General features: G+C 35.9%; 2 protein-coding genes and 1 long non-coding RNA gene across 30 annotated transcripts in view; 1 reads left to right on the top strand and 2 right to left on the bottom strand.

Moving 5' to 3' along the window:
* LOC148679584 (uncharacterized) overlaps positions 1–3,613 on the bottom strand; it is a 32,243-nt gene extending 28,630 nt beyond the window's left edge. For 7 of the 23 annotated variants that reach the window (XR_015945027.1, XR_015945028.1, XR_015945041.1 and 4 more), the window contains exons 1-4: positions 1,939–3,613; positions 1,639–1,783; positions 1,302–1,535; positions 1,114–1,217 (exon numbers count right to left, since the gene is read on the bottom strand). Coding sequence is in view for 4 of the 23 variants with exons in the window: in XM_088651235.1 (XP_088507361.1) it covers positions 1,163–1,217; positions 1,302–1,535; positions 1,639–1,783; positions 1,939–2,110 (606 nt within the window). In the remaining 19 variants the exon portion in view is untranslated. Of the gene's footprint in view, positions 1–1,097; positions 1,536–1,638; positions 1,784–1,938 lie in introns of all 23 variants that reach the window. The other 16 variants (XR_015945038.1, XR_015945040.1, XR_015945042.1 and 13 more) reach the window with 7 other exon arrangements.
* Positions 1–25,837, top strand: part of LOC141378256 (serine/threonine-protein kinase pim-2) — an 83,140-nt gene extending 57,303 nt beyond the window's left edge. For 3 of the 6 annotated variants that reach the window (XR_015511739.1, XR_015511738.1, XR_015511737.1), the window contains 7 exons: positions 20,340–20,428; positions 20,526–20,567; positions 21,492–21,617; positions 21,764–21,795; positions 22,353–22,608; positions 22,723–22,842; positions 23,123–25,837. Coding sequence is in view for 2 of the 6 variants with exons in the window: in XM_087287455.1 (XP_087143581.1) it covers positions 19,936–20,023; positions 20,340–20,428; positions 20,526–20,567; positions 21,492–21,617; positions 22,353–22,608; positions 22,723–22,842; positions 23,123–23,226 (825 nt within the window). In the remaining 4 variants the exon portion in view is untranslated. Of the gene's footprint in view, positions 1–19,791; positions 20,024–20,339; positions 20,429–20,525; positions 20,568–21,491; positions 21,618–21,763; positions 21,796–22,352; positions 22,609–22,722; positions 22,843–23,122 lie in introns of those variants that run through there. The other 3 variants (XR_015511736.1, XM_087287455.1, XM_087287456.1) reach the window with 3 other exon arrangements.
* LOC147833417 (uncharacterized) lies at positions 16,875–19,772 on the bottom strand. The gene is made up of 3 exons (XR_015511799.1): positions 19,356–19,772; positions 19,033–19,238; positions 16,875–17,038 (listed from the first exon to the last, which is right to left on the bottom strand). It is a non-coding gene; the product is annotated as an uncharacterized LOC147833417 (long non-coding RNA).
* Positions 25,838–26,909: the final 1,072 nt, after the last annotated feature.

The raw sequence follows: 26,909 nt of genomic DNA, 5'->3' as shown, positions 1-26,909 counted from the left end.
GATGCTTTTTACATTTGCATATTGATTTTGTTTGCATATTGCTTTCATGGTACCTATATATAATATCACTTCAGTATATTCTACATGAGTGTGAAAACTAGCAGCTAGCACTGAACCAACTGAATACTTATGCTTAAAACATTGTTGTCTTTGATGTGTTAAGAGAAAAACAGAGTACAGTCTTTTACTTCCTTCAAATCAAAAGTAAAAGGGAAGATGTTTGGCTGGACTTCTGTCAAAGTACAGTGGCATAATCTAGTCAATTGATAACAGCTATGTGGCTAATATCAGTCACTAGATAGAGGTAATTAAGAGAACTGGATTATGAAATTGCACTTTGGGGTTAAAAGACAATAATATTAAGACTAAAGTCTTAAGAGGAGGGATTGAAGAAGATTTTATTCTCTCTGTATGAAGTATTTTCTAAGTGTAAAGCAGTTAATTTTCTCTTCTCAAAATGTATGTAGTGTTTGCAGCAAACATGCCAGCCTGTGTTAAAAATACAGTGATATGTCTGTGTAAGATGAGTATGCCTGCACAGGAGCAACACTAGGAGAAGGCTGAGTGACTGATTGTGTAGAATGACTGAATATGTAAAGCACTGATTATTTATGTTAAATACTTCTATGAAGCTATATGTGTCAGAAGTTAGAATGAGTAACATATTATCAAGTTATTATCCTATCATGACAATGTATGTAAACACTTAGTTCCTTTGCATAAGTTGCATCTATACTTTACTGACATAGACCTGTAACATCTCTGTTGACATGAGCTAGTGGGCTGAGAGCCAAGAATAGCAGGACCCCTTAGACTAAAAACCTATTCAAAAATGGTCAAGAGTTAAAAAGAGACTTAGGGGTGTGTCAAATAATCCTGTATAAAAATTGTAACAAACACACTGAAACTTTAGAAGGTGTCCAGGAGAGACTTCAGAAAGCTCTGGGGTCTGCTCTGCTCTTTCTCGGCTTTATTATGGAGAATAAAGTCTATTTTCTGATATTCAAAACCTCTGGTCTGATAATTTGTAATTAATGAGAAGTCAATATTTACCACAACACATATTGATCTACAATTCAAGTGAAGTAGAATATTACCAATATGAAGTAACACCTGTTCTAAGGTCCTTTTCATTAGCTCCTCCTTCAGTCTGGTCCACACTTCATTTGTCACTTTTGACTTGAATCTGGGATGCAAGGCTGTGCCCTCTCATCCATCTGATATTCAAGACAAAAACACTGAGTCAATCACTGAATAATTCTAATGAAAACAAGAGCAAATTCAGCAGGATTACACTGCACCCCTGGTATCTTTTTGAGAGGTCATTCCAGATAGGGTCCTTGATGGTCTTTGTGAAGGAGGAGTCCTCTTTATTCACTGTGAAGTGGTGCTGGAGCTTATTTAAGATAGGCAGAATCTGACCCAAGTTTTGGCTCCTTTCAGCAGAGACGCAGAGGGTTGAAGTGTAAAGTATCTTTGTAATTTTGACAAACTCTTCTGCTTTTCTAAAATCCTCATCAGAAATTCTCTGCAGTCTGTAAAATATGATCAGATTCATTAGCTGGACTATAGATTCATGAGCAAAATCGTTTACACTGAAAATTGAATAAGCATTTAAAATGAGAACAGAGTTTTTACCTGTCCTTGTCCATTAATTTCTTAAGACGATGGTCCATGGAGGTGGCCTGGAAGGCAGGGAACTGCTCTAGGAATCGCTCCACCATGAGGAATAAGCTATTCCACCTTGTTTTCACATCAAGGATGACAGCATGTTCTGGAAGACCTAAAATGGGAAAGAGAAATTTATGTTTGTGTTGGTTATCAAAGTGGCTGTTTATTTGCAGAAATGTTTTACTGCATGATTTAGCAAAGGATTTTTATTAACTATTTGGCCAAAGAGTTTTGCACTAAGGTTCAACTATTCTGATTTCTACCTACCGAGAAGATGCTGCTTCTCTTTAAGGATAGGTTTAGCCAGGGTGGATCTTTTCAGCCACACCACCATTGCTCTGATCCTTCCTGCCCACTGTGAGACTGAGGTAATTGTGGAAAGCTTCTGAGCAGCAATATTGAGAGTGTGAGCAAAGCAGCCAATTTTTTTAATACTCATCTCTTTTTACTGCTACATCCATGTTTGCTGCATTGTCACAGCAACTACTCTATCCTTTATATTAAATTCATCAAGAATATCTCTTATCTCTTCTGCTAAAATGTCCCCTGTCTGGGATGTGTATACTGCCCTTGTATGTCTTTCATGGAACCCTCTCTGACAAAGTGAAGTGACACTGTCAGGTAGTGGTCCTGTGCAATGCTGATCCAGCCATCAGCAGTCACAGCCACATCTCTCACATCTTGCAACTCTTTCTTGATATTTTCTTTTTCAACTGCAGGTATGAGGGTATTTGAGAGCATGTCTCGGCTGGGGGACTGATATCTGGGGTTTAAAGTGCTTATCATCTCCCTATATTTGACATCATCAAACACAAAAAAGTAACATTAGCATTATTTTATCATTGTTGCTTACTATAAAAAGATTTAAAAATTATCTAGGTTAAGAGACTACCTACAAACATGGCCAACAGCCTTAATGGTAATAATATTACAACATCATTTACAGCTTACTGTTCTTAGCTCCACCATGAAGCCTCCACAGGAGAAAAAGGCAGCAAACTTTTAACAATAAAATTTGTAACGGCCCTGTGGCATTCATCTTTCCTTTCCTTGTTCATTTTTCTGCCAGTGCAATGGATTATCACTTGATGGTATCCTAATTCCAGGGTCAGCAGGAGCAGACTATAACATTAATGTGAAGAAAACTTGAAAGCTAAACTGTTAATGCAGCCAAGGATAAGGACATTTAAATAAGACAAGTTTAATGTGAGGTAAACTTTATCATTTACCGTTAACCTTAAAGCATTTTAGTATCAATTTAGCTAGGTATTTAAAGCCATCGGATCAGTACATAACGCTGCACAGCATACATTAGGTCCAAAAAAAGAATGAATACATTTTCCCCGCACAAACTTAGGCCCCGTTCACACTGTCAGGTCTTGATGCCCAATTCAGATTTTTTTGTCTGTCCGTTTACACGTTCTTTTAATTGTGACCCATATCGAATTCATGCGTTTACACTTGCCATACAACCTATGATGCATGCATAAAGGCGGGTCCTAGCATCTGTGCCACACTAGCCACGATGGAAGAAATTTTCTTTTTAGCTCTACGAAATACGTGGTGTAGTATAAGCAGCAAATGGTTCAGTCCAGATTTACCCCCACGCAGTTTATGTAATGGTACGGCCCTGATGTGTGTGTGTGTGTAAGATGTAGCCTGTGTGCGCACTGGTGTTAAAGGGAATAAAGTTGTTCTATGTGTAGCCCGCAGTGCGTGCATTGATAACGTTAATAGCGTAAAAATTACAACACGAATTTGCCCAACTTGAAAATGATTTTGAGGCGAAGGAGGTGGCGAAGGGCCTGCATCGCAGCTAGCGCTTATTGTTTATATGCTGTATGATGTCCTACACCACTGAGAGGAATTTGTGGTACGAGAGAGATCTCAGGTCTAGTGGGAGCAAATAATGGCGACTGACCACCGTCCTCCATGTTTCCTTTGTTGTTGTTGTTTTTTCCCACGTCGGAATATCCACACACGCTCTCTCTTCCACATTGCACCACATTGTCACAAGTTTAAGCAAAAAAAATCGGAATTGGGTCACATTTAACTGGTAGTGTAATCTGGGCCTTAGCTTTAACGGTACACAAGCAAGAAGTGCTAAAAACTGATTTTGTATGTCTGTTTGCCTTTCGGAGCCCCAACCATCGCGCAGTTATCCTCATCAGTCATGGAAGACGACGCTTGTGGTGGGCACGTTGTTGGAGGCCCTGAGTCAGGAAAATACTAAGAGGATGAAGATAATGACTGCGTCGGAGCAACTTTCTGCTCGTAAATTAATTCTGTGTACTGTCACGGGGACTCTGCAGATATCATAATGTCAAATTTAAGACCTTTTACGACCTTTTTAGGACCATTAAGTATTACATTTAAGACCTATATCGCAATATCAAAAACACACGAGAGAAAATGTAAAAGCATTAAATTAGGGGTAAAACAAAGTTATTTAAATTGAACAGTGGTAAAGTCAGATTAAATGCACCGTTGAACTACAGAAAAAACAAACATCTTATGCAGATTTATACTTTCACCTGGCACCGCATCGCACAACTCACAAAACAGATTAAGGCTTTTATACTTGACACGTTCACCATTGAGATATTTTTTTTTAATGACAGGCGGCGCTCCAAAAAAACAGAAAGTAAAATCAGACGAATAAAAAGATAATCATTATCATTGAAGATGTTTTTGGGGGCCTCTTTTTTTGTTGTTTTAACAAACTTATCCCTCAGGTTTTTCCAAAGTTTTACAAAAACTTTCCTCCTTTCCGATGGCTGTTGCAATTTCTAGCCAATAATTATTGGTCATTCTGGCAAGCAGAAATGTAACCGTGATAGAAAATAGGTAATAATAGGTATAAATTAGGTATTTTAGGTATTATAGCTTACTGTACTATTCACTCTTTAAATAAATGCTACTATCAATCCCATTTTATCACTAAAATAAAGTGAACTAGTGTCTGCTGTAAAGTGTTTTGTAAAGTACTTCAATTACTCTGTTGTGGTAATTCTATAGTTGCTATTGTAACACAACTACAGTATGCTGAAGCTTCTTTGGAGAGCAAAAGCACGAAAGGAGTCTGACTGAGCGAGAGCAGATCATTCGCACGTGAGCAGCCAGTGTTTTGAGAGCTCGCAAGCAGTTTTGTCCATGAACAAAAGGAAACCGGCGCGCGAGCAGAGATTCGCTCTCTCGTATTACAGCACTTCTTACTTATAAAACTGCACTTGCGACGTTTGTCAGTGAAATCATGTTGCGTGCACTCAAAGCGAACTTCCGCAAACACAGCGATGATGTCACATTTGCCGCGCGCACTGGGTTTAATATCAGAAAGCTGATTGGCTATTGAAAGTTGACCTTTTTGTAGTTGTAATGCAAATTACAATTGGACTAGTGAAATAAAGAACTACAACACCCCAAAAACCTAGCAATAACAACAAAAATAAAGACCTGTGCAAAAATATTTAAGACCTAGAACAGCAAATTTAAGACTTTTTAAAGCCATAAATTTCGATTTTTTTATTTTAAGACTTTAACACTTTTTAAGACCCCGCGGGGACCCTGTGTCAGGTGTTTTATCATATTTGACGTGTTGCCAGTCTTGGTCGCGATAACTTTACAGATATTGCATCGTGCGCTGTTGCCGTCAATCTTTGCATAATGTAGCCATACTTTTGATTACTTAAACATCCTTTGCATTAAATGTATGCTATGCTCTAAAGTGTAGTAGTGTACGCATTACAGCCTCACATTTGACAAGCTCTGAGTGAGTGCGCGTGACCGTCGTAAACTACTGATTTTCAAGACAGCCTCGCTGCAGTCAATCACCAGCATTTGACCCGGTCACGTTAAGGATGGCTCAGATTTTCTAGCTCACTGACGTTGACAAGATTATACCCTTGAGTATCGAAATTTGGTACCGAACGCAAAAGAATTTTTCGATACTCGATAGTAGCAAGACGATTCGGTCGATACCCAGCCCTAATTGCAAGGTATTCACACACAAAGTAGGCCTACCTGAAACTTTGAATTAGAAAAAGCTTAATAATACATTGGACAGATCATCAACACACTGATTTCTCCTCTTTGTGCTGCTCAGTTTTTGAAAGTGTCCGATTGAGTTTCTTCTTCTGAGGGGAATACTTTAAGTGCTGCCAATAGTTAGTAAAGCCTGGCTTATTGTGGTCAAAGTAGTTGATTATATTAATAAAAGTGAAACTGACAGGAGCAGTATGGATTGTCATTCACTGAACTTGTCATTAACTAAACATGATGTAGCCTAATATAGGCTATTCTGAAACTGTGAATATTTTGCTGTCATTTTAATTATATTAAGACTTTATTCAACAGACCACTTTGTGTTTTGGCGCTGAAGCATATAAGTGGACCTTGTTTTAAACTTTCTCCGTCTCACTCAAAAAAGGAAACATAAGCTGGACCACAACATATATCAATGTCATAATGAATGCTCAAATAATGTAGCCTATAGTTTATAGCAAGCATCATGTTTAGTTAGATTGTGTGTTTGTCATATACAGTCAGCCTATAGGTCTGTTATTTTTACTAAAGAAGATTTACAGATGTTACTACTTCAATGTGTTCCTTGTGCCGCCATTCATACCGCGGCGATGGCGTTACTTGATGCGCCAGCAGCATTTGACCGCTGGGTGGCACTTTAACCACAGATATTCAGCTTTGCCTTTTCACAATGCTAAACAGACTGTTCTGTAGGCGTAGCTTACTGTGTGTGATGTGATGTGTTCAATTAAAATATAATTTTAATTGAGTTTTTCTGGTAATAGACATGCTCTTACACTATACTATGCTGTAGAAAAGATACATGGTGAGAAGTCAAAAAGCAAATATAAGAATTAAGTTATTAGCCTTCAGTGCCCGATTAAATTGCGTTGGGGTGAAAATAATGTTTTGATTTCTTTGACTATCATGGCAATGTTATTATCTCAAATCCTAAACATGCGCATATGAAAAACAGCAAAATAATATAGATTATCCTGCCGGTAGAGCACATCACCTCACAGTTGTGAACATGCGATCACCTCAACTTACATTTAAAATTTGTTTACCTGGTTTATTGTAAACTTTTTAAGTGCAAAGAGGATTCGTTTTGGAAAATACAATTGAAGAAATGAAAGACAACTAAAGTGAAAGCACAAACATTCAGTATAAATAAGTAGTCTTAAATAAATAAATAAATAAATATATATATAAATAAATAAATAAAGCAGTCTTTTAGTCTAAATATAGAGAGATGAAGTTTGCTATTTTGATAGGACTAAGACAAGATATTTTCATTTATGTTTTTAATTTACGTTTTTATTTACATTTTCGTTGTTGATTATATTTTACTATCTCATTTTATGTTTCAGTACATAATAATAAACGAATAATGAAAATAAATAAATAATGAAAATAGGACATAAATTAAGTCTGGCAGGTTTTTTTTTAATAATTTAGTTTCAGTTCCGTTTTTTTGTTTCAAAACGTCAATGTTCTGCTTTAAAGTATAACTGTTTTGTTTTGTTTTTTTACTTAATGGCTCAGTAAGTTTTGTATTTTAATTTCATATTCAGTCACCTTGCATATGTGTGTGAAATATAATGCCGCATAACCGCGGAAAAAGAAGAAAAGGCTGTCAGTTAAAGCTAATCAAAATTAGCTATATTAAAATACAGCATTTATGTTAATACAGGCAGAGTGTGAACAAACTCAAGGCTAAGATATGCGCTTGCTTTTTAATGCATTTAAAATATAAATAAATGTTTTTTTTTTCTTTTTTTGTATGGTAAAGGACAATGCACATTATGTTATTGATGTAAACTTAGGCTAAAACTTACCATTGATAAACGTGACCTACCTCAAGCAGATCACTTAAAGTGTAATAAAAATAATGTTGCCGCAGGACATAAACGAAGTCCCGCAAGTTTATTTTTAATAATTTAGTTTCAGTACTATTAATTTTTTTTTCTCAAAACATCAATAGCACCTTCAATAATCTAAACATTAAAAATGGACCGCAAGATGTGTTGAGTGGCTATATGTGGTGAAGAACGATGGCAAAGCTAAGTGTGATTATTGTAATAAACTAATAAGTTATAAAGCAGAGAGTCCCGACCAACAGGACTAAGCATATGCGGTTGGCTCATTCTTCACGAATATAGAATTAAAATAATGGCGCGTTAGGTTCATTGTGCATCCCGCAGGTGAAACCAACAAGGGTTGTGCATTTTAGTTTAACTTTTTTGAGCGTTATAAGCAGCTCGGTGTTAGTTTTTAATTTAATATATATTGAGCCGAAACTAAGCAGCGCATTCTCTCCGCCTCCTCGTTTATAACCAGCGGGACACGCCACTGAAGCAGGAGAGACACTCCGTCGTTCATAATCTTAGCTGATGTGTCGGAGTCGAAAGAATATATCAAAGAGGAATGTTCTTTTAACAGTCCCGATATGTTTAATCTTTTTTCCCCTGTCATTTCTCTTCAGCAAATTATATTTTTAAAGCTGCTTGATTCTTTTAAAACCGAAAGCAGAGCCCGTCAATTGGTGTTTTTTTCATAAGATACTCCTTTATTAATGTTTTATTTTATGAGTGTCTTTAATGTGCTTTTTAATAGTTTTATTTTATTCAAAGCAGCACCTAAAAGCGAATTTATCCTCAAATCGTGGCATGACAGCGATGTCATGTCGCATATATTGCCTTTTTTTCTGATCTTTTTGCATAAAGGTTTTAATCAAAAGACAGGTAATTTAATTACTTTCGATGTGCTAAAATATTTGTTAAATAAATGTTATTTTAAAAAAGGCATATGCAATGTGCTCTGACAGGTAAAATCAGATTCTTTCTCTCTTTTAAGTTCAAAGCAAATTTGAATGCCAAAGGATTTTAGATGCATATTCAAGACTATATGTAGTATATTAACATCAACAAATTAATAAAATAAGTAGCAAATGAGAAATAAATGACAGACAAGTTGGTAAAAACAGACATTATCTCTAAAAGTTATCAGAATTGCAAGATTAAAACAGCTGAATATAGGCCTAAAATAAATCTAGAAAGCTTGCGCACTGATATTTATTCTTTTTTTTTTCCGAATAACGAACAATTTCAACCGCGGGGAGATACCGACAGCTTGATTTGCAGTATTTTCTAACATGTTAGAAGCGGGCAGCGGACATCAGCCAGCCGTAGAGACGGGCCGGCACAAAAAAAACATGGCTGCCGGTGGGGAAGCGGCTGTGCCCTCAGCAGCTGATTGAGACGGAGCTGCATATCCTAACTAAGTGCACTAAATACTCCGAGACAGGCACGTGCACATAGGGCTCAACCTGTGCAGTGCACATGCCCTTTTTAGTGCCCTTCCAAAATGATCAAAAGTGCCCCCGCGACGCGGCACACCCTCGGTCCCGCTCTTCAAAAAATTTATCCTGCACATGCCACGGGCCTGCTCCGAGATCCAGGAGAAATTCTACCCGATAATCCAACACATACAAAACAATTTGAGTCCCTGTCGAACAGAACCCATCTTACTGGGGGAGTGTGTGTGCTGCTGTGTGTTCAACCACCCGCTCCTGTCTCCAACACACAAGCTGGAACTCTTTATGTGGACCTACTTTTAATAATAGGCTACTATTATTACCTTTATACTGTTTTATGTTATCAAAAATCTATTTTTATTTTTATTATTATATTTTTATTTTTTTATTCTATTTTTATTTTTATTAATCATTTTTTTTATTATATGTTATTTTCATATTTGTTTGCACTACTGCCCTTTTTGCACTGTCTTGTTTGTGAGACGCGACGCTGCACTGCTTTGGCAAAACGAATGTACAGTTACTTGTCATACCAATAAAGCACCTCAAATGTGAAAATGTGAAAATAGCCTAGGCAACAAATAACAAATAGTAGTCTAATAATAACAAAAAAGGCCCTTTTCATTTTCATACAATAGGCCTATGTGTGGGTTTTGACAATATGTGTTTAATTAAGCTATAAAGATTTGCCTATCAGATGAAATGCATAGTAAAATATGAAATAAATGTCTCTTTTGCTGAATATTTAATTAATCTATATATTTAATATTTAAAAAATCAACTCCTTTTTGCCCAGAGAAAGAGGCGCGCGGCACTAGCGGACATGGGGCGCTTTCCCAAAAAAAAGACGTAGGCTACAGTAACTTGCGGCTGAACTATGCACAGTTTGGGAAAAAAAAGGATATAGTGATGCATGTTTCCCAAAACCCCTAGTTTCTCTGTCGCAGATCCATCATTTGAATCACGTTATAAGTAAAACGCACATAATGATAAAGCACACCATCATCACGAGGGCAATTAAATAAAGACAACCTAAACATATTTTTAATTGTTTATTTATGTAATGTGAGTTTTTATAACTTTGTTCTTTAAATTATTTCAATATAACTTAGGCTATTCTATCGTGATGACACCATAAAAGGCCTTCAATGCACTGATATAGGTAATAGGGATAAAATAAAAAGCCGATTTCACTATTGACCCTGTTTTTATTCATTGACGGCTTCCCAACGCCGCAATTCTGTTGCGCGAAAAAAAGCTGCTGCAAATAAGCAAATTTATGACAATACACATTTAATAGTTTCATGAAAGTAGTAGCTGGTGTGCTTCATCTGCGTGATTCTGATTTGACATTCTTCCGCTAAACTTGCTCTGTGTTGAGGTGTAAATGGGCTATGCTCTTTGCTATTGAGGCTAACACATCAAGGTGTAAATGAGCTATAGTTCTCTTTGCAACTTTCAATTTTGAGGTGGGGGAAGTGGGAAGAGGCAATTCAAATGTACCATCTCTAAAAATAAAAAGGCCGCTTACGCGGCATTTGTGTTTAAAGATTATTACCTTATTTTTATTTTATTATTATTAATTTATTCATTCATTCGTTCGTTCATTTTCTTTTCGGTTTAGTCCCTTTATTAGTCTGTGATCGCCACAGCGGAATGAACCGTCAACTTATCCAGCATATATTTTACGCAGTGGATGGCAGGAGGGCCAGCTGGGGCTTCGGAACGGAGTGAAAGGAAAGGCGGAATTTGCCCCGAGTCTGGGAAAGATGGCTTGCCTTATTACACTAGTTTTTCTATCGCACACATGCGCCAAAATAAAAAAATAAATAATAAAGGGAAAGAAAACATCTAGCCTTGAGGTCTTTTTGCTTATAATCGCCCTTATGTTTCCGTTTTAAATGTAAGGCTGTTGCATAAAATAATACAATTTTAATTTATAAGTTACTTTGCTGCGTCCCCCTTGATGTTTCAATAACGCATAATAATCTACACACCATATTAAAGACACAGCAGACATAAAGGTTGTGTGTGAGAGCCCGAGCAAAAAAGAATCAGAAATGGATCACGCACGCACAAGAAAAAAGGCAATTATGCAACACATGACATGCATCGCTCTCAATTGACGGGCTCTGCTTTCTGTTTTAACATAATCAAGCAGCTTAAAAAATAATTTGATGAAGAGAAATGACAGGAAAAAAAGTAAAAAAATAAAAATAAAAAGATTAAACGTATCGGGACTGTTAAAAGAACATTCCTCTTTAATATATTCTTTCGACTCGGATACATCAGCTAAGATTATGAATGACGGAGTAGGCTATCTCTCCTGCTTGCTTCAGTAGCGTGTCCAGCTGGTTATGAACGAGGAGGCGGAGAGAATGCGCTGTTTAGTTTCGGCTTGATATATTTATATAAAAACTAACACCGAACTGCTTATAACGCTCAAAAAGTTAAACTAAAATGCACAACCCTTGTTGGTTGCACCCGCGGCATAAAAAACCTAACGCGCCATTATTTTAATTCTATAATCGTGAAGAATGAGCCATAAGATTGAGATCGTTGACGGTGCTCTCCAGCGGCAAGTTCCTGGCGAGTGAAAAAATTTGTATGCAGAAATAGGACAAGAGGAAAAACATTTTAAATTATATAACAAGCATCGTATTCTTTCAAATCCTCGCCCAGTTTTAGTACAAGTTGTGTTATTTATATTTGTGGCTGTGAAGTTTATTAATATATATATATATATAGGCTATATATATATATATATATATATATATATATATATATATATATATATATATATATACCTGACCAGCGCTGACAGCAAACGCATAAAGGACAGAGTGAAAGAATTTCTACGGTCCACACGAACCTCTGTTAGCGCCCACCGACGTCTTCAGTATTAGAGACAACTTAAAAGAAAACATTCAGCTATTTTTGTATTTCTATTTGCTTTTTTTCCTCAGAATAAATATATCCTCTTAACCAACTGTATGACTGTTTTTTCCCGATTATACGCAAAAGAAATAGTTTTTAACGTGTTTTTCATGCTTTATTTCTAACACGTTTATGAATTATAAGTTTTAGCCTAAGGTTACCAGACAAAACAACAATAACAACATTATTATACATCATAGTAGCATGTAGACAATAAAACATAAAACAGGCAACATATCGACTCATGCGCACACATGAGGCCCGTTGCCAGCCTGGTGAAAGGGATGGTTCTTTTTTTTCAAGTGGACCTTTTTGCAGTTATACGCCTCAGTTTCCATTTAACTATGAGATTTAAATACTACATTTTTGTGACTTTTTTGCTGGATTAGCCAGTCAGATGTCATTATAACCACACTTTTTGATGTACTAAAATATTTCCTAAAAAGTGCAGTTAAAAAATTCAAACAAGAGAAATTTTTAAAATACAAATTTATTAAATCATATGTCATTAGAAAAATAGCAATCTGTTTTAAAGTTTTAAAGTAAAAAAAAAAAAATATATATATATATATATATATATATATATATCATTTATTAGACAAAAAACACACTGGCCAAACCTTTGACAGCTTTTTCTTCTTTTTTCGCGGTTATGCGCGCATTAGCCTATATTTCATATGCATATGTAAGGTGACTGAAATTAAAATTAAAATACAAAACATACTGATCCATTAAGTAAAAAAACAAAACAACAATTTTACTTTAAAAAGAAGAACATTGACGTTAACATTATTTTATTATACTTTAAGTGATCTGATTGAGGTAGGTCACGTTTATCAATAGTAAATTTTAACCTAAGTTTATATTAATAACATACAGTGCATTGTTCTTTACCATACAAAATAAAAAATAATAAAAGAAACATTATACACCATAGTCGCCTGTAGCCTAAAAAGGCCGCAAATCTTTTTAAATGCATTAAAAGGCAAGCGCATATCTAAGCCTTGAGTTTGTTCACACTCTGCCTGTATTAACTTACATGCTGTATTTTAATATAGCTAATTTTGATGAATTAGCTCTAACCTTTGACAGTTTTTTTTTCTTTCCGCGGTTATGCGCGCATTATATTTCAAATGCATATGCAAGGTGACTGAAATTGAAATTAAAATACGAAACATACTGGGCCATTAAGTAAAAAAACAAAACAACAGTTATACTTTAAAGAGAACTTTAAAGAGAACATTGTTGTTTTGAAACAAAAAAATAACTGAAAATTATTAAAAGTAAACCTGCTAGATATGTCCTGCGGCAAAATTATTTTATGAAGCAGTATTCAACTTAAGCTCTTTAGACCATGCGCCTGACCGTTTCTTAGTGTTTCACCACATGTCCTTAAATACATAAGGCCTATTTTTATTATTTTTCATTATTCGTTTATTATTATGTACAATAATTGTGACATAAAATTAAATAGTAAAATATAATCAACAACGAAAATGTAAATAAAAAGGTAAATTAAAACATAAATGAAAAGGTCTTGTGTTAGTCCTACCAAAATAGCAAACACTGAAAATCTCTTTACATTTAGGCTAAAAGACTGCTTTAATTTTTTAATTTAGGCATACTTAGAATATTTGTACTAAATGTTTGTGCTTTCATTTTAGTTGTCTTTTACTTCTTCAATTCTATTTTTCAAAAAGAATCCTCTTTGCACTTAAAAGTTTAGAATAACAATAAATCGTGTTAACAAATTTTAAATGATTAATAAAGGAATTATAAGGCTTTGACTTATTGTTTAATCTCATTTACAAGCACAAAAGCATATTTAAGGCTGCTGTGTGGGCTATTTCTGTCGGTTCGCATCCCATCCCTTTGCGCCCCCTGGCGGCTCATTCACAAACTGCGGTCATACACTAAAAACAAAGCGGCTCCTATTTCAAACGGCGGCGGTATATGACGCGGCGGTAATAGTCACTTTGAACTCTCACCTACTGTATCATTTGAGTTTATCACCAGAGCTATAGAAACTGTATTATGCTTAGAAAAAAAAACAGCACAGTATCAGATCTGTATTAATCAATGCTCAGAATTTTTGGTATCGAGATCGGATCGGTTCCAAAAAAAATGGTATCGGTGCATCCCTAGAAAAAAATAAAGGTACACAAACTGCCATGATGTTTCAAGGGGTTAAAAGAGAACATGGTTGTATTTTTGAGTGCAATATGTACACTTTAGGTTTTGGTTTTAAGATACTAATGTGGAGCTTTACATACAAACACAAACTTTGAAAAGCCCCAGCTTTAGCACAATTACTGAGAGTGTATTAGCATTTCATCATCATCATCATCAAAAAAAGAAGAAAAAAGAACATACCTGAAAACTTGCGTAACAAACATCCACCACAGATGTTGGCCAGTTTTAGAAACAATTTCACAAGTATATCTGAAAGCTTGAACAGTTCAATTATATTAATACTAGGGATGCTCAATATCATCGATTAACCGTTAACCAAAAGGGTGCGTTTGTAACCGATTAATGCTATCAGTTAAACCATGAAACATATTATTTGATATATTTTTAGTTTGGCTGCATAAGGGGCCGATTGAATGCGCCTTTGCGTTAAGAGGGGCATCTTTTGCTCGCGGCTCATCCCAGAGCAGCAGTTTGTGTTGTCAAGACAACTACAGAGAAGTTTTAAAGAGCATGGTTTCCGCTACATTCATTCTTCCATGGCGGGGACCAAAATGCATCCCGCCACGGCTACATTATCCATTCAAAACATTCAGTTATTGTTGTTGTTTTTAATAGCGGATTATAATCGCATCAAAATGTATTAAAAGGTAAGTGGATTATAACGCAAACTTTTCTGTAACCGTATAGTCTGTTTAACCCTTTGGCGTTACGTGCTGACTGACTGACAGGTGCGCGATGCGTGAGGCCAGAAAACACGAATAGCTTTCAGTTAAGATGAACACAGTTTCTATAGTTATACTTTATTTAAAGATAAAGGAATATGGCTCTGCATATAATCACTCTATCTTGCTAGAGTTTATAGCCGTTTCGCTTTACTTCAGGACGCATTATTGCCGCTCTGAAGGTCTAATCGCTGTTTTAAGTTATCCAGAGCTGGATGAATATACAAATCTTGAATATCAATTTATTATATATTATTAAATATTACAATTGTAACAACACAGACACAATCGATACCCAGCTGATTCAGTCGTTTCATGAGAAGAAGCGCGGTCCTCTCTTCTTTTTTCCTTGTCAACATAAAGGCAGTGAGGTGCGCCTTGTTTTCGGCCCCTTGTTTAACTGCAAGGCATACTTAACTTGCGGGACGACAACGTATAACCCGTGCCTACAGACACATTTGCCAAAGAAGCAAAATGGAAGAAGAATATTGCTGTTTAACAGACGTGTTGATGCCAAACTAGCGCTGATGTTGACCTGGATCTGCATCATAAACACAACAAATAGGCTTTACCTTTTATTTTATAGCTTATAAAGCATGTATGCACAATAATGTAACATCATATTTAAACAACAAAACTGTTTACAAAAAGTCAACCTATGCGCACGTGTTGTTGTCTTTTCATCACGCAGCGCGCGCACTTGAACTGCCAGAAAGAGAGAGAGGAAACCATATCAGGACATATTCTTTAAAATAATGATTTCTATTAAAATGTAAAAAGGTTTTGTGATTATAATAATGACAGCGGGGCATTAAATAAATGCATATTTTCCGTGGAGCTGGCGATTTGAGAAAGTCTGCGATTTTATTTGACAGAAGAAAAAAAAAACATGATTGGCGAAAAAAAAACAGCCTATGCCGGTTATTAAAAAGAATCAGTCAGTATTTTTGTTTTGTAATATAAATTAATTATTGAAGTGAAAATAATTTAGGGCAGTCCTATTTATTTTATTCATTTTATTTAGTTCTTCTCTTATTCTGTTCTTCTGTGCTAAACACTGCAAGTGCGTAAAGATGCTCTGTTGTTTTGTTCTATTATTAATATGCTAGCACAGTGGTTCTCAAACATTTTTCATCAAGTACCACCTCGGAAAAAAATTGTCTTTGCAAGTACCACCATAATGAGCAGTTTTGAAATACAGTAGCGTATTAGGTCTAGTTAAGCAGCTTAAGCTCTGTACAGTTTAAAAAAGAAATAACTCCTGGTTTGTTAGCACCTGGAAATGTTGCCTAGACCTCATAAATATAGGCTTTATGTCATCATATTCGTATATAAATCATTTTTGATAATTTCTTTAAATATATGAAGCATGTACATATTACATATTTGATTCATCCGCGTACCACTAGAAAGAAGCCTGCGTACCACTAGTGGTACACGTACCACAGTTTGAGAACCACTGTGCTAGCATATAAAAATAAATTAGTATTTTAAAATGCATTATTTAATGTGTCAGACACAAAATAGACACGTCAATTTGTTTAATATAAAATTAATTGTAATCTGACCAGTTAACCGTTAATAACCGATTAATGAGCGACGGTTGTCGGTTAGCAAAATTAACCGAAATGAGCATCCCTGATTAATACATTATAATTTTGGAACAAATACAGAAATACAAAATAACAGGGCATGGAACTTTAATCATACCTCTGAATGGGGGAAATTTTCTTGCACATTTAACTGCTGTCTTCCAAGTCCAGCCATAGTGAGATGTACTTCTGCCTCTCCTTTTGGTGTTTTTTCATGCTGTTTGTCCAGCAGGTAAAAATACATTAATAAGCTTTTACATTGCCCCTTATATGGTGCAAAACAGCTTTTCCCTCTACGCTCCTCTCGGAAAAACCCAGGAAATGACCTACAAATATTTTCTCATTAGTGTAGGAACAATTTGTATTAGAGAAAAAAACACATTAGATTCTTCTACACATACAGTCATCCACTGAATCTCACACCTCATTTCTTGCTGAACTGACTGGCTCTGGAAACTTGATGTTGTCCTCTCTCTCTGTGTTGAACTAATCTCTCTTAGTTGGTTTGTGTTCTCTGGTGATCTTAGGGTGTTGGTGAGCCTCGACACCAGGCTTTGAGCAGCAGATATTATTTCTCCAAATGGAACCTGATAAACATTAACATAAAATTAAGCTGTAAGTCATGCAGAATTATGATTGACAATGGTTAAAGAGGGTAGACAGACAGACAGACAGACAGACAGACAGACAGACAGACAGACAGACAGACAGACAGACAGACAGACAGACAGACAGACAGACAGACAGATAGATAGATAGATAGATAGATAGATAGATAGATAGATAGATAGATAGATAGATAGATAGATAGATAGATAGATAGATAGATAGACAGAACGATGGATGGATGGATGGATGGACAGATTTTATTTAGGTTTTAATGCCATATCAGCAGCATTGGCTATATTCATGGCAAAAAACATGTACTAAATATACAATTTATAATCATATCATATCAGTTAGCATGATGACGCTCATTGCAGTTAGTAAACAATCTTAGCAAACATACATTTTAAAATAACAACAAAAAACATACAAGTAGCAAGCAACAACACTGAAAACAGTCATATACAATCTTTTAGTTAGATTAAAGATAAATATTGTAAAACACCTTTTCAAACAGCTCACTTCAAATATTTCCAGAATAAAAACATTCTCCAATATCATTTAAAAACACAATGTGTATTTTTACATGATATTAGAGAACGTTTTTATTCGGGAAATATTTTAAACATATTAAAATGTTTTATCGGTAAAATATTTTTACACAAGTCACCAATAGGTATTTCTTCCGCTTTTCATAAATATGCGAGTGTAAGCCATGAGTGTCTGATGCTACATCTTGTATGAACAACCTGGTCATGTCTATTTTCAAAATGGTAATTATTCCTTTCATTAATTAATGGATTCACTTCATACCATGTGTTTTTCCTACATTCATCCCATTCCATCTGCCATTTCTCATTAACATACAGATTTAAAACAGGTTTAACATCAGACACAGGAAGTTTACGTTCTGTTATCTCCAACTTCTATCTTCCTTTATCATGCTTTATCTGCACGCTCATTTCCAACTCATCCCATATGACCAGCCCGGTATCCAGCAGAAAATAATATCAAAGTCTTTAGTCTTTAAAAGGTCCACTTTTTCTATTATGCTAAAAATCTTAGTATGATCAGTTTTCATAGATTCAAGTGCTTGTAAGCAGGACATAATCTGAGCTAATTAAAAACAGACAGACAGATAGATATTGGGCATTTTTCTAATACTAAGAAACGAGTCTTATGTTGAGCAGGTAGATTTGAGGGAATAGTCACTATATGAGACAAAATATACTTTTTTGGCTATTTGCTCAAATTATTTAAGTTAGGTTACTCTACTTTAGATAAGAATTATCTTCATAAAGACTTTGTAAATTGCTATAAATATATAAAAACGTCATTTCTGCTTAGTAATGTGGATTGCTAACTTAAAGATAATATAAAAACGTATATCTGAACATATAATCTTCTCTCATAAATCAATGAGGAGCTTATTTATTCAGCTTTCAGATGAAATACGAGTGTTTAAATGACTGCCCCTCATGATTTACGCCCATGGGTCCGGGTCACTTATTTAACCAATTGCTAATCTGCACAGACTTTATTACATTATTCAATATATTTTCCCACTCATTCGGTGATAATAAGATAAATTAACGTAGATCTCAAGTTTTTTAAACAATTGATGGATTTGATTCAGTGTCATAAAAATAAGCAAAAACCCTCAAATATTTAACTTGCCTTTTGCTGATATCTTCTTTATAATAGATCAATAGTCTATCTGGCTTTCAAAAACACTTAATCAACAGATGCCATGTTATAGTTAAACACCGTTAAGTGATTCACTGAGAAGTTCTGCGCTCGCTGCCTGTCAAGTTCACTTACGTTATGCTAACTTAGCTTGCTATCCTCGGCCCGATCTTAATTTTGATTCTGTAAAATGTCTAAGAAACACAGCGAAAATGGACCTCATTGAGTCTCAACCTTTATTACAGCTCATGGAGGACAGTTCTCAAAGAGGGATTAACAAAAGTCTTACCTGAGACGGTGTGTGGGAGCTGCCCAGACATTTTGTTCGGGGGGCTTCCTTCAGTCAGGATTCAGGATCTCATCACGCAAGCGCACTGTTGTGATCGATGACTCTGGCTCGTTTATTAATGCCTGTGACCGCGGTGATGTATTTTGACAGTGGACTGTCGCTGTTTGATTCGTACTCTTCGTGTCCGTGGTGAAACTATTTCGTGTCTGTAAAGTAACGTCACAAGTTATGTTCCGTTTTCCTTTGCGGTTTCATAATTGCAGATGCGTGAATTTTATAATTATAACAGAAATTTTATTCCATAGGTTAGCAACTTCACGTACTGCCGCCAAGACATCCTCGTTTCCATGACAACTAACATTAGACTCCGGAGCTCTCGATTTCTTAGCAGCAGACTTCTGGACAAGAGTCAACGCATCGTGATTCCGTATTACATTGTAAATTCAGTGCAGAGCTAAAGGCCGATGCAGAGTCCTCAAATTAATCAGCCGTGTTGGACCCGTCAAACATCAATCATGCCAGGCCTTGCGTGATTAACTTTATTCTTCCCTCTTTTCCCCATGCAGAGATGGCAAAAGAGTTGTATAAGGTCCACGCGTATTTTATAATGTTATCACGAGCCCTAAACAGTAGGTTAATATGCCACTTCACCTTTTACACCCTGAAGAATAAACGCGAACACCTGTACCTACAGGACCCCCATCCCATCTTTGGTCTGGCCCTACGCTACGTCATAAATCGAACGCGCTCTGCACCGCGAGTGTCAGAATCCACCAGACGCCTGACAGAACAGACGTGTATTGAGGAACTTTTCATTTGATACTCAGACAAGGCGAAAACTCAGATAATTAACTGCAGTAAACTCATTTATACACCCTAGAGAGCGTTATTTACTGCTAATAAATGGAAAAAAGTATGTTACATGTTCCCGGTCCTTCCGGACAAAGAAGACCGCCATGTAGACAGAGGATAGGGCCTTCTCCTGGTTCTGGTACATTTGAATGTATTTTTAATGTTTGATTGATGTTGTTTAACCCTTGTGTTGCTGTTTCATACACACTGGGGTCATTTGGCCTCAACTTTCTCTCAGTTTCAGCAAATGGAGTGATTTTTTTAGTGACAAACTATTTTGACATATTTTGGGAAAAGGCTTTTGAATTAAAAAAAGTTTCAAAAAACTTAATTCGGGGCAAATTGGCTTTGTTTATGTTGTTGGCTGTTACGGGTTAAATGGCTTTATTTTTATACTGTCTGTTCAGGCATAACTAGAAGCTGTCTCAAATGAACATGCTGTTTTTATCTTTCAGTGGAAGCAAAATATGACCTGAAAGAAAATATTGGAGCTGGCTGCTACGGCAATGTCTATCGTGGTATCAGAAAAATGGACGGCAAACAGGTAAGTCTATTCACCCTAGTCCAGTTTAGAGGACATCAACTTTAGAGAAATCATGTTTGATTGCTCACTCATGTTTAATTCTACTTTTCATCCACAGTTTATCATCAAGTCGACTACTTCAGAAGTTGACAGCAATGTGGTAAGTCTGAAAACATCATGCGTGATTCATATTTGAAGCATCACAAAATACATTTAATAGATGAGTCTGTCTGCGGCTGTGGTTATACAAATATCTACTGATCATTTTGTGATTCACTGCTGTTTTCTGTTTATTTATGGTTATGATGGGAATTAATATGTGCTCTGCCGAGTTTTGATGCTGAAAATTTAACTCTGCAGTTTAACAGTGACTTTATATACATATAACAGAAAAAAGTAGTCACATGCCAATATTCAATAATTCAGTATATCATAATAATGAACATGCACAATAATGAATAATTATTATTTACACTTTTAGAGTGTCTTTTAAGATTATTTTATTCTGCAACATGTTGAACCCTTATTAAGCCATTTATTTTCAAACATGATGCTTTTCTCATGTTAATCTGGGCTACGACTTTGGGAATTCAGAGACTGTTTGTCTTTGGTTCGTTAACTCTGTGCAGTAAAGTCCTCTCGTTAACATCAGTTAATTTATCTAAAGTAGTTTAGTTTATACTTTATTATAGTGTTACCTATTATTGTACTTTATAATCTTTTTTTACATGTATTTAATAAGCAATACACTAGGTATTGTTGTAATCATACCTGATAAAGTAATCTGTTTCACAGCTCAGCTTAATATCTTGATAAAATCAAAGCTTCCGCAATTCATCACATTAAAATCTAATACCGTCTGAAGCCGAATTACCAGATTTTTACATCACAATTGACAAAACCAGTGCAGATAATAAACATCAAGCTCCCATAATGCATTTCAAAAGCATAAATAAACACACAGAAAAAAAACATGAATCACAAAATACGGAAAGCTGCTGATTTACAGATTTTCTTTTACAGTTATATTGAAAAACAGGATTACATGTTGTTGATATGCAGCTAATGTGCACTTTATCTTCAGCCTGGATATCCGTTACCCATACCAATCGAAGTGGCCATGATGACAATTGTGAGAGATCCCCCCAGCCCGCTGCTCATCAAGCTCCAGGAATGGTTTTTAGTTAAAGTGGAGAAATTGCCAAGAGGAGTAAGTGTATTTATACAGCACATTTCATGCACAATGCGCTGCAGGAGGGTTTGTCTCGTTTCTTATTGTCGTTTTAATTTTGTAAATTCAAATTCCTAAATCAAGAAGCATTTCTGGACATGTAAATAACTTTGTCTTGTTTTCAGAAAAGCTTGTGGGTTAATGATATGCCGGTGCGGTAAGCAAAATAAACTCATTTCTACTTTAAAATCTATCCTGAATGTAACTGGAAGCCAGTGTAAAGACTAGGCATGGGCCAATAACTGTTTTTAAGGTATGGAAAAGTCGAGGTTTTAAAACTGCCAAATTTTCTGTAATACCGTTGTGTGAGATATATTATTTACAGTTTTTTTAGGACAACGGTATCTCCAGCTGAATAAATATCCAAAAATGCTGTTTTAAATAGTAAAGAAATCAGTGTTTTTGAAACAAATGAGGGCCGCAGAAGTCAATTAATCTTTTGAATTATTTAGCCTGACATGTTTACTGCCAAAAAAATATTATAAATCTATTACAAAATAAAATATATTGTTTTCAGAGGGGAACAAGTTTGTCTTTTACCCAGACATTCAAAAAGACTACATATTAGAGCAGTAATCACAATACCGTGAAACCGTGATATTTTGATCCAAGGTTATCATACCGCCACAATCTAATACCGGCCCATGCCTAGTAAAGACTGACCTGAGGACTGCTGTCGTGTGCTTTATTTTAACTCATTGCATCTGCTTACAGAAAGTGTGTAAGACAATAATGTTGGTGATGGAGTATCTCGGCCCGTGCAGAACACTGGAGGATTTCCTGCAGAAGCACCAACACCTGGAGGAGAGAGTCGCGCGTACGCTTATCCTGCAGATTGTCAAAGCAGCGCAGGAGTGCTTGAGGCGGAAAATTTGTCATCATGATATTCATGATTGTAATATCCTCGTCATCGACCGGCCTCTGCAAATCAAGCTAATTGATTTTGGCTGTGGGATGCACATCTGTCATGGTAAGTCAGATTATTTCAGGAGGAAGCCGAAAAACATTCATTAGTCTCTGAGACTCAGTTGAATGGGGCTTTAGCTGAACTGCTTGCTCAACACTAAACCTCTCTTTCTGACAGATCCAAAGAAATACCCACCAGACACAAGGATATCTCCAAAGAAGGCGGTTAAAAACACAGTGAAGCAGCTGTTTGGCATCATGCGGGAAATAGAAAAACAATGTTCCAGCATACCTGAAGGTAAGAAGATGACTGGGACTGACACTGTTCATCCCTCCTGTTGACTTATGGGTCAGAATTGACCCTGGCCACATTTTACCAGCAGAAAAACCCAAAACAATGTTTTTCTTTATCTTGAGGTTTGGTGACGGTTTCTAAAATGAGGCCAACATTAGGAAAATATATATTATATTTTCATGAAGACTGAACATTAGGGCACAACAGGAGTCATTCAGGTCAATATTGAGCTGTGTGTGTGTGTGTCCACCATTAACTAACTTTCTCTTTTAAAATGTTACAGAATTCATGGCATTTATGAATACCTGCATTACCCTTGGGGATGATGATCAGAGACTGCAAACAGTGCAGCAGATTCTGGATCAGCCATGGCTAAAAAACCAATAAAAATAAAGACTGTTCTAGATATGTGTAGTTTATGCTTTCCACCCTGAAAGAGGACCTGTTTTAGAGGAGATTTTGGAGCACGAGGGGTTCAGCATGACGCAGAGGCTTTCAGCAGCAGGAAATGGTTTCATTCTTCCATGTTTGATGTTTGTCATTTGTTGTTTTCCGCTTCTGCTTCCCAAATTCCTGCGAGGGTTGCAGTCAGAGCTGCATGTAAATGAGGGCCAGTTGAAGCCGCCATTAGAGTGACGTCAGCTTTCCTCCTCACCTGATTGGTTGGAGGGAGGAGGTGTCAATCTAGAGCTAATAGACCAATGGGGAGGCTTCAGCCGGCCCTCATTTGCATGCAGCTCTGACTGCGACACTTGCGGGAGGAAGTGCAGAATGTGGGAAGCAGAAGTTATGAAGAGCTTTGAGAATGGTGGTCTTAATATGCTGGATTTCCGTACATTAAATAATACTGTCAAAATTAAATGGGACAAAAAATATTCTCTAAAATCCAACATCAATCTGGAACTTTATTCCAAATTACATATTTTCTTAATTTGGATGGCTTAATTGTTATTACTCTGTAACTATAATGCTGATAAAATACCAGCTAAATTATCTCAATTTCATAAACAAAATTTCTTAATCGATTCAATACTCCCATCCCCCCTAAAGAATTTGCTGTCGTATTTGATGCCATACCATCTGGAGTTATTAGGTTAGTCCAAGGCATTCTCTATCCTTCTACTTCCCCCCTTGAGACGCTTCTACTACAAAGGTAGGAAAATATAGTTTCTCTGCAACTTCTTCAAACAAATCAGTACATTTACATTTAGCAGACTTACACATGAGGACGAAAAAAGAAATTTACACAACTATAAGAGCAACAATGAATAAGTGCTTTAGGCAAGTTTCAGGTGTGTAAAGTGTACGAAGCAAAACATTAGTAAATTATTTATTTATTTTTTTGTAATACAGTTAGCGGTGGAGCCAGAGAGGCAATTGCAGATTAGGAAGAGAAGTGGAGACTAAATAGTTGAGTTTTTAGTGGTTTCTTGAAGACAGCGAGTGACTCTGCTGTTCTGATGCAGTTAGGGAGTTCATTCCACCAACTGGGCAGATTGAGCGCGAGAGTTCGGGAAAGTGATTTCTTCCCTCTTTGGGATGGAACCACGAGGCGACGTTTATTCACAGAACGCAAGTTTCTGGAGGGCACATAGATCTGCAGAAGTGAGAGCAGATAAGAAGGAGCGAAGCTAGAATTCGCTTTGTAAGCAAACATCAGAGCTTTGAATTTGATGCGAGCAGCAACTGGCAGCCAGTGCAAACGGATGAGCAGCGGAGTGACATGTGCTCTTTTAGGTTCATTAAAGACCACTCGTGCTGCTGCGTTCTGAAGCAGCTGAAGAGGCTTGATAGAGTTAGCTGGAAGCCCGGCTAGTAGAGAGTTGCAGTAGTCCAGTCTAGAGAGAACAAGAGCTTGAACAAGGAGTTGAGCTGCATGTTCAGATAGGAAGGGTCGGACCTTTCTGATGTTGTAGAGTGCGAATCTGCAAGATCGAGCAGTTCTAGAGATGTGGTCAGAGAAGTTTAGTTGGTCATCAATCGTTACTCCAAGGCTTTTCACTGTTTTGGAAACAGTAATGGTTGCCCCATCCATCTGCATTGAAAAGTTCTGATGTTATTTCCTAATGGAACTGTATCAGTTCCAAATGTGACTTTTTTTTATTTTATTGGAATTCTTTTGTTTCAGATATTGATTGAAGAAATCAAATATGGCTCATCCCAAATAGCTACTTAATTACAAATAAGATAATAGAAGTTTCATTTAGAACTATTCACCATACACACTCGGTCAATACTCTCTTAGTAAGATATAAAAAAGATATTGATATTAATTGTTCATTTTGTAAGCAACACAAAAAAATAAGTGCCTAGTTCACTTATTTTGGCAATGCAGTTTTTCTAATTTGCTTTGAAACGATTTTTCTTTTTCTTATTAAGAATGTTGATAAAGATTTTTCCTTACTATGGGAAAATGTTTTGTTAATAATAAAACGGATGCTATACATAAAAAAATATATTTTTTTCTTAATCTTCTTATGTTATTAACAAAATTGTATATACATAAATGTACATTTTCAAACCAAAAACCCTTTTTAATATCTTGCTCACTGAAATGCAGCATTACTTTAAAACAATTTCTAACTCTTTTACAAAAAAATGCTTTAAAAACAACTGAAATGTGTCAATTATATAATCTTTTTCTTTAATATGTGATGTATATACCCCTACTGTTAATTTTTTTTGTTGTTTTCTTTTTTTAAAATGTTTTCTTTTTGTCTTTCCATTTTCTTTTTAATGTACTGTGATTGTATATTTTTACTTGTCTCATAATTTTTAAAAAATGTGGAAGCGGAAAACAGCATCATGTCAGAAAACAATGGAAGTATGAATTCCTGATGATCTGATTTGGTCACTGACCACATGTGTGCTGCTCTTCTATCATTTCTGTGAAACTGAGACTGTATGCAGAGCGGCCTGCGAACCCCATGGAGTGTGTTGAAGCTGTTTTCTGCTGATCAAACTGTAAACTATTGTCTTCAATAAACTGTATCTCTGACTCCTGCTCTTTGTTCATCACACCGGCTCCTTGCATTAACACAAGTCAAATCCTTCAGCGTAGTGATACGGCACTGTAATGCACTCAAAACATGCCTGAACTACTTTATCTGTGTGTTGATCTGACAATAAGTGTGAACACAACACAAAACAACACAGAGAAGATCTGTTTTACAGACTGCAGACTCAATTTAGCCTTTATAGAACAATATTGATGCGTCATGTAATGTTTAAAGCACATTGCCCTGCCATTTGTGTGACTATAATGTGAAATATAAGAGTGTGTTCACTGATATGAGTAATCCTACTATAATATCTACTGAACTAGCACCAGGGCTCTTTCAGTGTCTGACCAGCAAATGTTGAGCTTTAGCCAAAGAACAATGGTTAGAATGGAAATGTCTTCATTTCACAACAGTTTTTAACAACACTCAGAAAAGTTTTGTGGAAAACTAATGGAAACACACTTATGCTTCAGTTTGTGCTAGTGTTACATCTACACAGCACAGTACACTCAAATATAAGCTAATAAGTAAAATGAGCCAGCTAGTGTTCACTGAGTTAAAGAGACCCCAGGTGAAAATAAGTACATTGCAAGTATACTAACCAAAAGTTAACTTAATTTAAATATATTAAATGTATTATTACCATACTTTTATATATGAAGAGTTCAGATGCAAAAACCTCTAAGCGCCATCTGAAATGTTCTTCTAAAACGACCATTTTTGTCAGCCTCCTATGTTTATGTTCAGTTATTTCCCTTTAAAGGCAATGTAAAAAATTATTCGTCACTATAAAAGTCAACTTACTGAGCCTACACACAGGAGTCGGAGAAAATTTTATTTATTTAGCATTTGATGTTAATATATTTAAGTATTATTTTAACTATGCATTGAACAATGAACTTATGTAAGAATGTGTCAAAGCACACTTTTAAAGCACAGTGTTAAATAAACAGTGTAAGTTTTCATTCATGCAATTCAGTTCATTACAGCCTTTAAAAAGTAATAAATGCATTAAAAGCCCATTTAAAGCATTTGTTACTGTATAAGAGATGTTGTTGATGCTGACAA

This window comes from Danio rerio, chromosome 16 (assembly GCF_052040795.2).
Source record: "Danio rerio strain M-AB ecotype USA chromosome 16, GRCz13ab, whole genome shotgun sequence".
In the NCBI taxonomy this organism is placed as follows: Eukaryota; Metazoa; Chordata; class Actinopteri; order Cypriniformes; family Danionidae; genus Danio; species Danio rerio.
The sequence above is the reverse complement of the archived record's forward strand: the minus strand, read 5'-3'. Positions and strand labels throughout refer to the sequence as shown.